General features: G+C 38.4%; 1 protein-coding gene across 6 annotated transcripts in view; it reads left to right on the forward strand.

Moving 5' to 3' along the window:
* The window catches only part of osbpl8.S (oxysterol binding protein like 8 S homeolog), a 94596-nt gene that overhangs the window by 47043 nt on the left and 30700 nt on the right, over positions 1-16853 (forward strand). For 5 of the 6 annotated variants that reach the window (XM_018255941.2, XM_041588596.1, XM_018255942.2 and 2 more), the window contains 2 exons: positions 14603-14673; positions 15460-15540. In XM_018255941.2, the coding sequence (XP_018111430.1) occupies positions 14603-14673; positions 15460-15540 (152 nt within the window). Of the gene's footprint in view, positions 1-1123; positions 1304-14602; positions 14674-15459; positions 15541-16853 lie in introns of all 6 variants that reach the window. The other variant, XM_018255945.2, reaches the window with a different exon arrangement.

Here is a 16853-nt window from a genome sequence, read left to right on the forward strand (position 1 = left end):
TATTGTGTGTAAGTTACATGTCTGTTCTACAACATAGATCCTAGCCTTGTCTGTTGCTTTGACTCAGACACCTGGCTTGTGTGTTTTCTTATTTCACAGCACTTCTATCATATCTTCCCCCACGTATCTTATGAGTGCAACACCCAATGTTATGTTTTTCATACACCAGCAACAAACCCTAAACTTTATAAAACAGGGCAAAATTTAGATATCTTTTGCACTTTTATTTGTCTATAGTGCTGCTTTTTTAAAATATATTTAAAAAGGAGCAAGCCCTGTTTATTTAGATCAAATTAATGTAAACACAGGCATTAACGATGTCCACTATATGAGTATGCAGATGGCTATTAGACTATCATCCATCACTTAGGGCTCTTACAGACGAGCGTTTTTACCTGCGCTCCACTGCGTTCCGTTTGTCTGCGTTCAGCCGCAGGGGAGCGCAGGAATAGACGCATTACATTTTTTCCAATGGGGCTGTACTCACACAGGCACGGGTAGGCGCCGAACGCAGGTTCAGACGCAACATGCTGCATTTTTCCTGCGTTCGGCACCTACACGCACCTGTGTGAGTACAGCCCCATTGGAAAAAATGTAATGCGTCTATTCCTGCGCTCCCCTGCGGCTGAACGCAGAAAAACGGAACGCAGGGGAGCGCAGGTAAAAACGCCTGAGGCATAGAGGAGGGGCAGGCAATATATGATTGTCAGCTGAGACTTTTAAATTAGTTTATAAAAGGTATGGATGTTTTAAAGAAAAAAAGACTTTGGGTTTCATATTTAATTTGCAAAAAACTTTAATTATACAGCTTTCTATGTTTGGATGAGAGGTTCACTTTAAGGCTAGTTTTTGTGCCAGTGTGTTATAGAAAGCTGTACAATAGATGTTATACAATCATTTACTTTTTACTGAGGTTATATATTAATGAGGTTATAGATACACTATTTACATATTTATTATAGGTGTTTGACAACAGCTGTAGAGCTACTTGTTTATTACAAAAACAACCCCTGATACCTTTAAGAAACATGTGTGATTGCTTGTGTATGTGCTCAAGTCGCTGTACTGTGCTCTTGTATTTGTAATCTGAAAGCCGTAGTTCCAACATTCTTGTTCTGACTAGCTTTCCATTTGAGAACAAACACCCTCAACAAACACTTGGCCATGAAAGAAGAAGGTCCATTGAGGCGCAGGTCATGTGCTGGGGTTTCAACTGGCACCTTCCTCTCGCGACCTGATGGACGGAAACTTGTCAGAAATGCATCCTTTGGAGGATATAATGAGCTTTCCCCTGCTCTACCAGGTTTGTTTGCTTTCTCATTTCCTTTGTTGTACTAAAGGATCCAGGCCTGCAATTGCTAACTGAAGCAATGGATTAGGTTTAGTAAGCGAAGGGTAACATTTATGGAACAAGCAAGAAAAATCCAGTTTCATTAAGGCATGCACTGCTTTCATAATGTTTGGATTTGGCCAAATGACTCCTCTGCATAAAATCTTGGCAGGATATTGAATTGAATCCTAATTTACAGTTTGCAATCTGAAAGAAAGTGAAATGCCAGGTTTGGGATTTGTTTAGAAAAACACTTAAAATCTTGAAAAAGGTGCTAGTGTTTGACTAAAACAAGCTTACCCCTCTATTTGTTTTACATACCTGTGTCTTTCGACACCTGTACATACCAGCACAGCAGCTGGAAAGTTATTTGTGGCACTTTGCAATCAAGCACCCTTATGATTTTTCTAAGTTTTTTTTTCAATGAAAGTAGATAAAAGATCTAGAGATTGGTGGGAAGCTGTGGTTATCCTGATTTTCATAAAACCACTCTTTTTAGCAGTGTGAATGTGGGCACTATCATCTTGGAATTGAGGAAGAACATTTCCTTTCTAGATACCTTCTAGCTCTGTAAATGGTTGTTTTTTTGCCATAAATATGGTAATTATCATCCCTAATGACTCATGTGAGTTATCTGTCCATGCCAGGAGGGATTCTCTACCATTACTACTACAGAGCAAATTTGCTTTGATCAGTTTGATGCCGATAATGTACGGAAAGAAAATATCTGGTTGCTTTGCAGAGTCTGAGTAGACCTAGTAAGGACACACAAGGTCATCTCTGCTAAATGTATAAATACACAGGGGCAGATGAATTATGACTTAAGAGTGTGGTAGATGGAGGAAATCATTTTTGCTCTCCCCTCCCTTTGGATGTAGTTTTTGGTATTAGCAGCATTTCTGGATTTTGTGATGTTCCTTTAAAATGTCACGGTGATCTTTTTAAGGTAATTTTGTTGGATATATACACACATGGGGGAAAATTACAAACTCTGCAAATATTATCCAGGTTGGACTTGAGCTTTGAACCCTAATTAGTTCCAACCACTAAACAACTTTCATAGCTTCAGATATAATGTACATTTCCATGCAGTTTGTATTTCCATGTTCACTGCTTACTGTGTACGTTAAAACATATTTGCACATGTACTTTTTGCTCTGGTAATTGAAATATCTTCTACAGACTTAAATTTACTCAGTGGCTGTATTGTAATATAGAACTGGAATTATTGCTTGGCGCTGTAAGATTGAAAAAAATCTCTTGGAAGTTAGAATGTCTTTTATATTTTATTAAAAGGCAAGTTAAATATTTATTTTCAAACAAACTACAGTAATTGTCTCTGTATTATTGAATGTCCTTTTAGCAGTACACTTATTAAAATGATTTTGGAAGAAAACGGTATTGCTTCCCTGTGTGATTGATAGTGTAGTTGATTTTTTTTTTTTAGGCTTACAGTTATAAACTGCTGATTATTTAAATCACCTTGAACATCCACTTATTGCAAATACTAAGTAAAATAAGTATTTATCTACACCTAATGAATGTAATTAATTATGATTTTTTTTAAAGAAATATATATAAATTAACTAATTTAACTAATTTAACCTAACCTAAAGACCTAAAACAGTCAAATAATGTCCTAAGAATTGCTGTAGTTCAGTTACTTTCCCACTAATTATTTTTTTCAAAGGACATGGAGAATCCAGTTTACATTATAATAAATTAGATTAACTGTGGCAGATTAAACTAAAATGTTAGCACATTAAAGCCTTCTCTGTAGAAACATGTATTAAATGCAAAGTCAGGAACAATATTTTAGTCACCTTGTTATATTGTCTCTGGGTTCCCTTACACACTCCAAAAGCATTCAGGTAGGTAAACTGGCTCCTAATAAAATTGCCCCTGCTATGTGTGAATGTGATACATTGTTACATACATAGTTACATCCGGCTGAAAAAAGACCAAGTCCATCAAGTTCGACCCCTCCAAATGAAATGATGAATTTGAATGATGTATAATCCCTGTAATAGAGCTGCAGAATTTTGCAAATGCTTGCTATTATAGATAATACTTGCTATTATAGATAATACTTGCTATTATAGATCATATTTGAAGGAAAAACGAAGTCACCGACTGTTTTTCTGTATAAAAAGGCTTGTTATAGACAAGCATGCTTAACCCAGATGTCTTTAAGATGTTTTTTGCACACAACACTATCCTTATGGTCTCTAAATTAAAAAAATATGGAGAAAGCACAAACTTTCTGATAGTAGCTACATAATCAATTTCAGCAATGGTGTTTTTGGACTGTGTTGTCATAAAGCATGGAGATTTTGAGCATATAACTTCAGACTGATATTTTCCTGTGCATATGATGTTTTGATCTTCTCTGTGGCTTCAAGTGGTGAGAGCAGGCTTCCCTGGGGCCCTGAGGGGTACGGGCCCTGGCCCAATCGCACCCCCTGCTCCCCAGGTCGTTCCGCCACTGAAAGATCTGCTTGTGTATCAACCTTGCCAAACGTGGATCTTTACACGTGACCAGCTTTCGTGGGGCTCACAGGGACGGGACGTGGGCTGCTTTTGCAGTGTTCTGCTTGTCACTCACTGGCATCACCAAATTATGCTAATGAGAAAGTGCAATCTACTTTCCTGACTCCTAACATTAAGCATAGCAAGTAAAGGAAAGGGGAGGGGCTGGCGATTATTACTTTTTTTTTTTGAAGAAGAAGAAACTGAATTCAAAAGGTATGCTAAACTTTTTTTTGTCATGTAAAGGCATATCAAGTTAAAATCAAGGTCTATGTCCCCTTTAAGCCATTTATAAACATCTGTCGTTTAGTCTATTGGACTGTCGGCTAATGGTAATATCTCTGCAATATGTTGCCTATCTACCAACTTTTATTTGTTGGATGTAACTTTTGTTCGATTGCTGTCTGCCAATTAAGGGCCAAAACCTTGTCTGCTTTGTTATTTTTACCACTTTATTTAATCTTAATGGTTAGTGGTAGGTTGGTAGATAGCAATGAACAATCGTTCATGAGAATAAAATCTACACGACCAGCATAAGATAGGAGACATGAAGAAGATTATCAGAGGTTTCTCATCTCTTTCCTGAGAAGAGCAGCATCATGTCCATCAAGTTCAACCTTTTAGGTCTATATATAACCTGCCTAACTGCTAGTTGATCCAGAGGAAGGCAAAAAAAACAATTTGAAGCCTCTCTAATTTTCCTGAGAATTCCTGACTCATATATATATATATATATATATATATATATATATATATATATATATATATATATATATATATATATATATATATATTTATTTAAGTAAAAAGGTTACTTGCCTATTTTTAAGGCCATTTTGGGAGAACACTTATCACTTTATCACCTAAAATTTGACTTGATTTCACCATTAGGTTTTGTTTGCTTGCCAAATTTTTAGTTTTAAAGTCAGTGCACTGATCTACTTCCCCCAACCATATAATTCCAACTGGGCTGTGGCCCATTGCCATCTGACTTGTGCAGTAGCCCAAGTTCTCTGTTTGGCTTCCATTGTACATCTGCTGCTTGCTGATCAGCAAAGTGGATGCTAGAAACAGAATGTCTACTGAGCCCAATTTCTTTCCTGTTTTTCTGCTGAATGCATGTTACCAGTATAAAATGACTCAGCAGTATGTATTTATAGTTTATGACTTGAAATATATTTTCATTGTGTAAAAAGACTGTGTTAAATTATCCATTATATAGCTATAACCTTACTTGGTGAGAAGTCAGAACGAAGCTTACTTGTGTTTTGATGAGAATAAAACAGGTTGTGTTGTATTACTGTCAACACTGAAGCCCCTTTTCTTGATGCCCTTTTGAAATGTCAGGGAGCAAGCACGTTTTCCTTGTTCCTGCTGCACAGATGCACATTGTCTTTTTTGGTCAATAAAGTGGGTTTCCTGAATGCAGACATTCCTGGCATATTCTGGAGAGTTTTTCAGCCTGTTGTTGAACAGACATTCTTTTAAATAGCATTGAATAGCACATTATTCTGTATGTAATTCAGTTTCCCTGTGCATGTATTTGCACCCTCATTGCTGATGTCTGTTTTTTTCCCTTCTGAACAAACTAGTGCTGTCATTAAAAAAAATAAAGATTATCGGATGTCCCATTGGCAGTGTGGCTCTGGATAATATTGCAAGGAGAGTGTAAAATTGGTTATACACAGGCACAATCTGTCCAGCAAATCCCCTTGCCCTATTTGGCATCTAAATCTACACAGACGTGCCTATTTATCATGCTATGTAAAACATATTTGACACATATCACTGGTGATGTTGCCCATATTAGTCAATCAGATATTTGCTTCATGACTGTTGCCGATTCAGATGATGATATATACTATATAGTCGTATTCTACAGTACTGCTTTTCAAGTCAGGTATATTAATTTAAGTATCATATATAAAAATGAATCCCTAACAAAGTGTACCCCCAGTCCAGCAACATTTAAGGCTCTCTTCCAGCTTCAAAAATATAATTTCCAAAAAGAGTCACTGCAAATGGGAAAAAAAAACTGAAAAAATAAAGTTTTGCATTGTAGTTCAACAAGAACCCTCTGTGTTCAAGACTCATATCAGTGCTGTAAAAAAAATCCCACCATGTAGATTATGAGCGTTCCAGTAAGAAGTGAAACTATATCTAACACACTTCATACACAAAGTGAATGGGTGATAAAGAAGAGAGAAGTAGAATATGGTTGGTACCCACACTTCACCAAGCAGTCGCTGTGACAGTAGATTATAGGCATAACTGACTGTGTTTGTGAGTATAGAGTCAAGTTATGCAGACTGCGGGGACTTTTGATTTTAGATGTGCATGTAAAGAGAATTTCTATTGAGTGCAATTTTATTTATTTATTAAAGCATTGTTAATGCGATGTAGCTAGACGTGTTTGTGTAGAGCTCCTCTCTAAGCATTAACTAACAGACAAATCCGGAGGCTAAAACTTTATTTTCACATATCTTACTGGTCTTCAGGAGTGGTGGAGCAACACCGGAGCCCAAAGCCGCCTACTAAAAAGCAGCAGGACATACGAGACAAACTTGAGAAACCTTGACGGCCTGACCAAGATGGCGGAGCGAGAGAAAGTACCAGCACATGCAGCGCAGTGGAGGAAGGCCAGCGTGCGTCATCTTCTCCCTCTGCGGGGACAAACTTAAATTATAAATGGTTCTAGAAGCTATCACTAATTGCCAAACCTTCACAGCCAAAATTGAAGAGGTGAAAATCGACATCTCTCTGCTCCGCCAAGATCTGCAGAATATACGGGCCAGAGTGACTGAGGCGGAGAACTCAGTGCTGCAGAGGATGTACTGCCACCATTACAAACAACGGTACGCCAACTTGAAACCAAACTCACAGCACTGCAAGCCCACGCAGATGACCAGGAGAACTGCATGAGACGCAGCAATATTAGGCTGGTAGGCCTACCGGAGCGCGCAGAGGGAGACCATCCAGAGATGTTCCTGGAAAAGCTTCTGATCAACAACTTTGGCAGAGAGGCCTTTTCTACGGGTTTCGCAGTGGAGCGTGCGCACCAGTTCACAGCCAAACCACCTATACCCGGGGGCCCTCCCAGAACCTTTATCGCCAAAATTCTCAACTACCACGATTCTGTTCTGTCCTTTTTCCCGGATTTCTCCATAGAGCTGCAAAAAAAGAGAGCCAAATTCTTCCAAGCCAAGAAACGGCTTCAGGAGCTCAACGTGTCCTACACTATTCTGTACCCCGCCAAGTTGTGGATCACCCACAATGGGAAAGCTGCATTCTTCACAGCACCAGAAGAAGTCCACAACTGGCTGGAGACCACCTATAACTCTGCAAAATCTCCAAGGGGTCCGTGAGTATGTATTTTCAAAATGGATACATGCTAACTTAGCCTTGACTCAGCACAGCTGCACTAGACGCTACTGAGAGATGTACAAAGACTCTACCTCACATTTACTATCACCTATCACATCTTTTTGGTAATTAAAGGGAAGATACCTCCAACTAATAATTTTATTGGTTGACCGTTACTTCTGTTAGGGTGCAAGGCTGCATTAGTTTTGGATACGCAGCAGGGTGGGAAACGGGAATGGAAATCCCCAGTAGGAAACTGTTCGGCAGCCTGTTGCGCCAGCTCCCCTACCTCCCACATATTGTTACCAGTTACGCTATACTGAGATGGCAATACACAGATACCAACAACAAGACATACAAGTAAATAGACTTCCTTACTGGCACAATGGCACGTGAAACAAAGAAAGTAACTCCCCAACAATTGTGTATTATGGGATGGAATGTCAGAGGGATGAATGACTGTATTAAAATAACTGCAGTATATTAATTTATCAAACAACACTCTCCAGACATATTATGTCTTCAAGAGACTCATGTTATGGGTGATAAGAGTCTTGCCCTTAAAAGCCCCTGGGTGGGATGGGCGTACAGTGCTACCTTTTCGCGGTATTCAAGGGGAGTCACGATTCTAGTCCGAAGGCCGGTACAATTTAGTTTGTCCTCAATACAACAGGACCCACAAGGTAGATATGTATTCCTTAATTGTGTAGTAAACTCTCACCCTTTACTAATTCTGAATGTGTTTATACCACCGCCATTTCACCCTGAAGTGATTCAAAAAGGTGCGCTGTTCATGTCTCAGGCTCCAAACATCCCTGCTATCTGGCTTGGGGACTTTAATAATACCTGGGACTACACACTGGATAAGTTATTTCTCAATGTGCCAGCACAAACTGGACAATCTCCATCAGGTAACACCCCATTTGCCAGACTGATGACTGAACTGTGCCTTATAGACCTGTGGCGACATAACAACCCCACAAAACGCTTATTTACCTGTCACTCTGCTACACACAGAACTCTATCCAGGCTGGACTATGTGTTTGTTAATAAAATGGCGCACCCACTTATTCTCAAAATTGAACATTTGCCAAGCAGGCATTTCTGATCACTCCCCTCTGTTGGCCCTGTTACAATGGTATGATATGAAACCCCAATAGACGTGGAAATTTAATGCTTTTTGGTTAACTCTATTCCCTGAACAAGAAATATTGGAACAACAATGTGAAATGTTTTTTTTAAAGATAATAACTTCAATGTTAACTGTCGATTGCTATGGGATACATTTAAAGCATACCTCAGGGGATCACTGATTGCACAGGTCACTGCCATTAAACGTGAGAGTAAAGCCACAGGACTCCAACTGTGTGACAATGTCACACAGGCTGAGGCCGTGCACACTTTGACCCCCTCAGGTCCTAATTATGACAATCTGAAACTGTGTGAAAGAGAGCTAAGTAATTATTTACACGTCAAAGCGTAAGTTATTCTTTACAAAACAAAACTACTTAGAGCATGGAGAACTTACTGGTACCCTGTTAGCACATATGGCCAAAGCTCAAACCACACCCTCAGTATAACTCAGATTAGAGATGAAACTGGGACTATCCTAACTGATCCCTCAATAAATGAATGCTTTTTTAATTTTTTTATCAGAAACTGTATTCCACCACTTCCCCCTTCTCCCAAACAGATTCTCAATTATACCTGAATGAGATTAATATGCCTAAATTCACATCTGAACATAGAGATATTCTAAACCTGGAGGAAATTAAGATAGCAATTTCCACACTCCCCAACCGTAATGCCCCTGGTCTAGAGGGACTCCCGCCTGAAATTTACAAACGGCATACAGACTGCTTGGCTCCTGAATTACTAATGCTATATAAAGATGCAAAGTCACAGGGCTCTTTGTCACCCTCCATGACGGAAGTGTCTATAGTGCTTATCTCCAAGCCTGGGAAGGACAGGTTAGACTGTAGCTCCTACCGCCCTTTATCTCTGCTCACAACAGATGTTAAAATTCTAAAATTCTGGCAACCAGGCTCTCCTCTGTAATACAGGTATAGGATCCCTTATCTGGAAACCCGATATCCAGAAAGCTCCGAATTATGTATTGGCTGCCTCCCATAGACTCCATTTTATCCAAATAATCCAAATTTTTAAAAATGATTTCCTTTTTCTCTGTAAAAATAAAACAGTAGCTTGTACTTGATCCCAACTAAGATATAATCAATCCTTATTGGAAGAAAGACCAGCCTATTGGGTTTATTTAATGATTAAATGAATTTCTATTAGACTTAAGACATGAAGACCCAAATTATGAAAAGATCCGCTATCTGGAAAACCCCAGGTCCCGAGCATTCTGGATAACAAGTCTCATACCTGTACTGCATATCATACATCCGGACCGAACCGGTTTTATGCCAGGGAAATCCACTGCTCTAAATATATGCAGAGTCTACAAGGTTATACAAGCCCAATACGAAGAGGTGGAGGGCAGGGCCTTGGTTGCACTAGATGCGGCCAAGGCCTTCGACTCTGTTGAGTGGCCCTTTTTATGGGCAGTTCTGGAGCGAATAGGTTATGGAGCGTAATTTATAGCCTGGGTGCAACTGTTATATTCCCTTCCCCAGGCCAGAATGATAACAAACGGCTGGACGTCTAAACCCTTCTCACTTTGCAGAGGAACAAGGCAAGGGTGCCCACTGTCACCCTTGTTATACGCCCTTGCTATTGAACCCCTAGCAGCTAAAATACGACAGGATATACTTATTGAAGGGCTCTCAACTGCTGACTGCAAGGATAAATTAGGTCTGTATGCTGACGATATGATACTATTTTTAAGAGACACCGACAAATCCCTAGACCAGGCACTTATGATAATTGTGGAAATGGGCCAAAACTCAGGCCTCCGCATAAATTGGGCAAAATCTAATGTTTTTTTACATTACAGAAAGTAGAGAAAACAGACTTCCCTTGAGACACCTGCTAATCATAACTAACAACTCCAAATACTTAGGCATTTGTATTACTAGAGACCCACTAAGCTATCTACAAGAAAATTTATATCCCTTACCGAAGTACACAAGAGAGAAAACACAGGCATGGGGGAAGCTACCACTTACAATCGCTGGTAGAATTAACCTGGTAAAGATGGTACTCCTCCCTAAAATACTATATACGGTAATGCACTCCGCCATATTCTTGTCACAACGGTTCTTCAGAACCCTTACGTCCCATGTACTTACGCTTTTGTGGAAAGGCTCAAAACCTAGACTTAGATTATCTCTCCTACAAAACCCAACTGCTAATGGAGGACTAGCACTTCCCCACTTTTATCTATATTATATCTCTTCACAATTAATGCAACTTTCGCACTGGTTCCACTTACAAAGCCAAGACAGCGCTAGGAGAATGGGACATACAGGCCCCATACCCACTAGAGATAGAGTGTACCAATAACTTAAAGGATATCGGGCATACCCCACCCCAAAACCCAACAACGCACTTATTGTACAAGCTCTACGTGTTTGGGACAAAGCAGACAAATTAGTGCCCTTGCCAGCAGGGATAATCGAACACTATACACCATTATGGGAAAACAATGCACTGCCTGAATGTTGTAAGATTCAGGAGACCAAGCTCTGAAAGGAGAAAGGTATATGGTGCTAAGGACAGGTTCTAGACAATGGCAATATCAAGTCCTTTGAACAACTTAAACAACATCCCCAACCATTTTTTTCTTTAGATACCTACAACTCCATCATGCCCTAGCTACACAATACCCCCAAGGGCACCCCACCCTGGAAACCGATGCATACATTTGCTGTATCCAAGCTGGATACTCTGAGGGCTTTATATCCAAACTATATGGTATTCTACTTACACCCACATCCAAAACGCACACCCAACATTCTAAATCTGCATGGCAAGATAATGTAGGCTAGATGGACCAAGAGGAGTGGGAAGAGGCCCTTGAGGCCCCCAAACATACCTCCTCATATGTACGTGAACGTATAATACAAACCTATATTTTGCACAGAGCATACCTCAACCCCTTAATCCTTAGACACTTTCGCAGAAGCACGAATCCAAACTGCCCCAAATGTGGCTCCAACCGGCCTAACTTTTTGATATGGGCCTGCCCAGTTATTGCCAGATACTGGGTACAAATAACTAAGTTTATACAGGACATCATGGGATCCCAGTTCCCCTGGATCCTAAAGTCTGCCTGCTGGCAATTATAGAAGATTTATACCATAGCATTTACCTGAGAACAGCAATGGCAGAATTACTTTACTGTGCAAGGAAACATATAACCAGCAAGTGGCTATCACCTCAGCGCCCAACACTAAGTGGTTGGATTGCCCTAGTAAACCAGGCACTCCCATACAAAGCAGTAACCTACAAAAACAGAGGGTGTGCTGATAAATACAAACGGATACTACGCCCAAGTTGAACAATCTCAGGATATAAAACAATCAAATGCAGCTCTCTGCGAGCATGATGACCTGCATCCAGTTTTGGATATTATAAAGTAGATATAACTATATATCTTATAAGTAAGATATAACTGTGTAACTTATAGTGGAAAATGGTGTTGCGTAATCACATAAAACTTGTATTGAAAAATGTAAACAAAGAAGATGTCTTTGAACCAATGCATGTATATGCCATCTCGGTGTTAAACCCTGTAAATAATAAAAGTGTTTGAAACAAAAAAAAAAAAAAGTTTAAAGTGCTTATTTATAAATATTACTGTATATTATGAGCATGCAACAACCACTTTCACTTCATCTTCAGGTTAGGTCAAGATTGGCTGCCATTAAAACTGACCATAATGTGTGTAAATGTAGTTGTGGTTTGGGTGTATGGTTTATCAGATTCCTATCCTTCGCTTACCCTGCACAAGTACAAATTTTGTATTTGCTTCAGAAGCACTACTACAGTTTATGTAAATAAAATGCTTTGTAGCCGTGGGAGCAGCCATTCCATTTCGAAAATGGACTATAGGGCACATGTTTACATAAGGTATATAAACTGTGCAGAATACAGAACTATATAAGAAAAGATTTATTATGTAAAATAGGACATTTGGTGCCCCTCACCTGTTTTGTAACTGATTCAACCATTTATAAATATTCTTGGTATTCTTATTATTAATAGATTCTGACTTGTGTGCTAGAATCCTTGGAAATGGTGTTCCTACAAAGCCCTCTTAGCAGTCTTATATTTTCATTCTAGATAAACAGTAATACCTTGAAGCATAATGTCTCCCTTTTGCGAATGTGGCACAGGGTGTTTTGACAACCAGTTTGCTCTAAGAGTGATGTGCTTCAGCCAAAACACCAAAAATCATCTTGCGGTGAACCCCATAGCAAAAATTATGCCTATTGCAGACACTTGTGGTAACAGTTTGTCATGGAATACAGAAGCCGGATTTTGAGCAGTATTAGTCTGTGACACCACCTTTATGGGTTGTAGGAGGCTATTCCTGATGGTTTGACTGCTGGAGTTTTCTGCTACAACATGACAGTGATCATAACACCTCTTATGCTATAAGCCTTCCAAGGGCATTATACCCCCTTGTTCAATAAATAGGGCTTCAGCTGAACAAACCTTTTGCTTATTCTTTCAATCAAGAAAAATTATGGTTTTTGTTTTTTAAAGTTAAACAGAGAAACAGAAATCTCATCCATGTTTGGTCCTTGTGAGGTAGATGATAACATTACAATACCAGTGTATACATAATACCACTGCATAATGGATTTATGCTTATCTGTAAGCCATACAGTCAAGAGTTGAAGGAAGTCTAGTTATCTACCTTGAATGGAACAAACATGGAGTTGCTTCAACCATGATTAACTCAAGAAATTACAAAAAAATGACATGTGGCTTAATGGGATTAAAACCATAGGTAAAACAAAGTATTATGAGCATGATTCCTGTTCAATGGATTCATGTTGTACAAGGAGTCACAGAGACCTGAAATAGTCTATGGAAGGAATATGTAGATAAAGAAGACCTATATGTGTTTACGGCTAGGCTACTGCCTAGGAAAGCTCTTCCAAGCAACAGATATTTTATAGATATTTTAAAAAGACACTGAAAAACAGCACTGAAACAAGAAAAGCTTCAGTATATCTCAAGTGAAGCACCGATCAAAATAGATGTTTTTGTCTTGTTTTGTTCACACTAACTGTGCAGGTGTGTATAAAGAATCCCCTGGAGTGAGTATGTTATTCCATGTGAGCAGAAACAGCTGCCCCTTGGGAGTGCGGTGACTGGAGTTCTTTAAACAAATAAAGTGGATTTCAATGTAAATGTAATGTTATTAAAAGGTGTTGTTTTTAAAATTCATAAATAAAACAACTCTTTTTGCTTGGAGTGAAAAGTCTGTTCTTTCCACCCATTATAATCATTAAAAAGATGCTATTAGATTAGTCAGAACACATAACTGTTATAAAGGGGGCTGATTGCATTCTTACTGTCAACCACATTTAGTTATTTTTTATTATTCAGAAAAATAAAAATATTTTCACGATAGTTCCCCCTTTGAATGAGTTATAACCAGATTGCTTTAGTTATTGACGGCACCAGTCAGTGATTTCTTTTCTTAAAATGCCTTTATTGGGACATGGGCTCTGACCCCAAACACTTGGCAACGTTTCAGACCATTCCCGGTCTTTTCTCAAGCCAGGTTGCCAAGTGTTTGGGGTCAGAGCCCATGTCCCAATAAAGGCATTTTAAGAAAAGAAATCACTGACTGGTGCTGACTTTGAATCTTATAACCAGATTGCTGAAATGGCCACCTGGATAAATAATAAAGCTAAATAACCCAAAAACCACAAATAATAAAAAATTAAACCCATTTGCAAATTGTCTCAGAATATCACTCTCTATATCATGTGATGGGTGTATCAATGCTATGATCTACTAAAGGAGAATGTGCTGACCCCATTCTGTGGGCAATGTCTGGCATCCATATTTTCCAGCAATATTAGCTGAATGACCGTAAACCTACTATAGGGCATTGCATTTCTCGTTCTTAAGACACTGACAAGGACGTGGTAATGATTGGCTGAGTGCAAATGATCTATAGTGCACCTGCAAGCTGATCTTAATACAGTGTTTGTGCCATTTCAGTATAGTCTCCAACATCATATTTATTAATTCAGCTTTAGGAGTTTCTGCCTCACTGAATTTACATTGTCTGATGTCCTTTTATAATACTAAATGCATTCATGGTTATGCATTTGTTTGGGAAAAGTTACTGCAATACCACTGGATGTGATAGAGGTCTGTACATATTTTGCCTTCATTTATAATGCCTTTTGAACACAGACAGTATAGAATACTATTCTTTTTTTTCTTTAGGTTTTGACAGAGGCAAAGATGATGTCTTGCAAAGCAAGGAAGATACTTCTATTTCAATGTCAAAGAGCAAGGTGAGCCTTTTCTCTGAACCTTAAGCAAACCTCCGCCTATGTTGTGAAACAGATACAAAATTAGTAGTTTGAAAGTTGATGGGTACATTGAATCTGTAGTTGGCCAAAATCAGTGACAAAAAAAGGGGTTCATTATTCCTCATTTATGACTCATTTTTGCAGTTACTCCATGACAGTTGTTTAATAATAATTGCAGAGCGGCAATTTCCAAAGTGCTGTTTGTTCTATGCCCAGCGTTACTATCTTGTTTCCTGCAAGTGCAGATTATTCTTTAGTCTCACACATATTAAACATATGTGTAGTATATCTAATTACCTAAAACAGATTGTAAAGGGTAACTAAACTACAGCATAAACTTGAATAATAATATCTATATTAATTCATGAGCTTGCTATAAAGAAAAAAAAGGCATACTATATATATGTATTTCAAAAACACGTAGATAACCATAGCTTTTATTGGCCATGTCAGAGAAATCACACTCCATTTTGTGGCATGTCCTCTTTTGAAGTGATGCTGTACATGGTATGTAACCATTAACTAGTATGTCAGTTGCATGTGGGTTTGTGGAAGCCATTAAACAAGCTTTTCTTTAATAAATATAAAAATATCAGTGATTCTTTGATTCTGGTTCCATAAAAATGCTTTAACACTGTGTTAAAATTGTAATGCCTAAATGTCATCTTTTATAAATATTTCAGGATATTGTTTCGGCTGACTGATTATAATATTTTTTTTCTTTATCTCCCCTTCTTGCCTTTTTCTTGTCTTGTTATATATTAATAGTCAGAGTCTAAATTATATAATGGCTCTGAAAGAGATATTGCTTCTGCTTCAAGCAAGCTTACAAAAAAGGAGTCTCTTAAGGTAAATTATTCTTTTTAATGTTGCCATTGATAAAAGTGAGAATGATTTTAATTCAAATCACAGAACATGAATTTGAGTTTACTGTGTTTATTTTCTTACTTGCATGTTGTTTTGTTAAGGTTTAGGGCAGAGATCCCCAACCTTTGAACCCATGAGCAACATTCAGAATTAAAAGGAGTTGGGGAGCAACACTACATGAAAACTGTTCTTAGGGTGCCAAATAAGTGTTGTGATTAGCCATTTGGTAGCCCCTATGTGGATTGTCAACCTACATTGAGTTTCTGTTTGGCAGTGCACCTGTTTTTTATGAAACCAAAACTTTACTTCAAGTCAGGAATTCAAAAATAAGCATCTGCTTTGAGGCCACTGGGAGCAACATCCAAGGGGTTGGAGAGAAACATGTTGCTCATGATCTACTGGTTGGGAATCACTGGTTTAGGGTATACTGTTTTAAATAATTGAGGTTTACTATATGCAAGCCCTTTGTATCATTTCTTGTAAACACTGTCTAATTTTATCTTATTTTAAACCATTTCAGCTGTCATTTTTATGGGGCCAAAGCAATACTGTAGTTCAAGGGAGATAATTAAGAGTTTGTAAACTCTGCCTGAGTTGCCTTATGGTTTGTAACTTGATTACTAATTGGATATGTAGAATGTCAGTAATTGCTAGTATTGTAAGATGACAATCTCGTGGGCAATGACAGATGTAAAATGTTTTGCATTACAAGTTATTTTCAGATGATGAAGGCCTGTAATATAATCAGATGCTACAAGGCTGATTATTAAATTCTAAGGCTAGTTGCCCTTATTTCTGCGGCCATGTAGTAATCACATGTATTAATTACCAATAAGCCTCATATTGTGACATTTATATTCTATGTGTACTGTATATCAGTCGGTCCCTAAGCTCAGTAAGTGACAGCAACACAGAGCATGTGCAGTGAATCAGCAGAAAAGAACATGGGGAGCTACTAGGGCATCTTTGGAGACACAGATCTTCACTGCTAAAGGGCTGTGGTTGCTTTGGCTGGTACAGAAGCCTAACACATAATGTACAACATTTCTAGCCTACTTATTAAGCTTTCATATCAATCCTTTTAAATGAACTAAATGCCAAAACAGTGTTTTGCCTTTGATTTACACATTGCTTATTGCATAAACATTTAGGTTTTATAGTCAGTAAGAGCAAATGGAAGGGGGGTACTTAACTTAAAGGGTAAATTGACTTTAAATGTAATGCATTGTCAGATGCTAATATTGTGAGAAATATTTGCAATTGGTCTTCACTTAGCACTTAGTGTTTTTTTAACT

This window comes from Xenopus laevis, chromosome 3S (genome assembly GCF_017654675.1).
Source record: "Xenopus laevis strain J_2021 chromosome 3S, Xenopus_laevis_v10.1, whole genome shotgun sequence".
NCBI lineage: Eukaryota > Metazoa > Chordata > Amphibia > Anura > Pipidae > Xenopus > Xenopus laevis.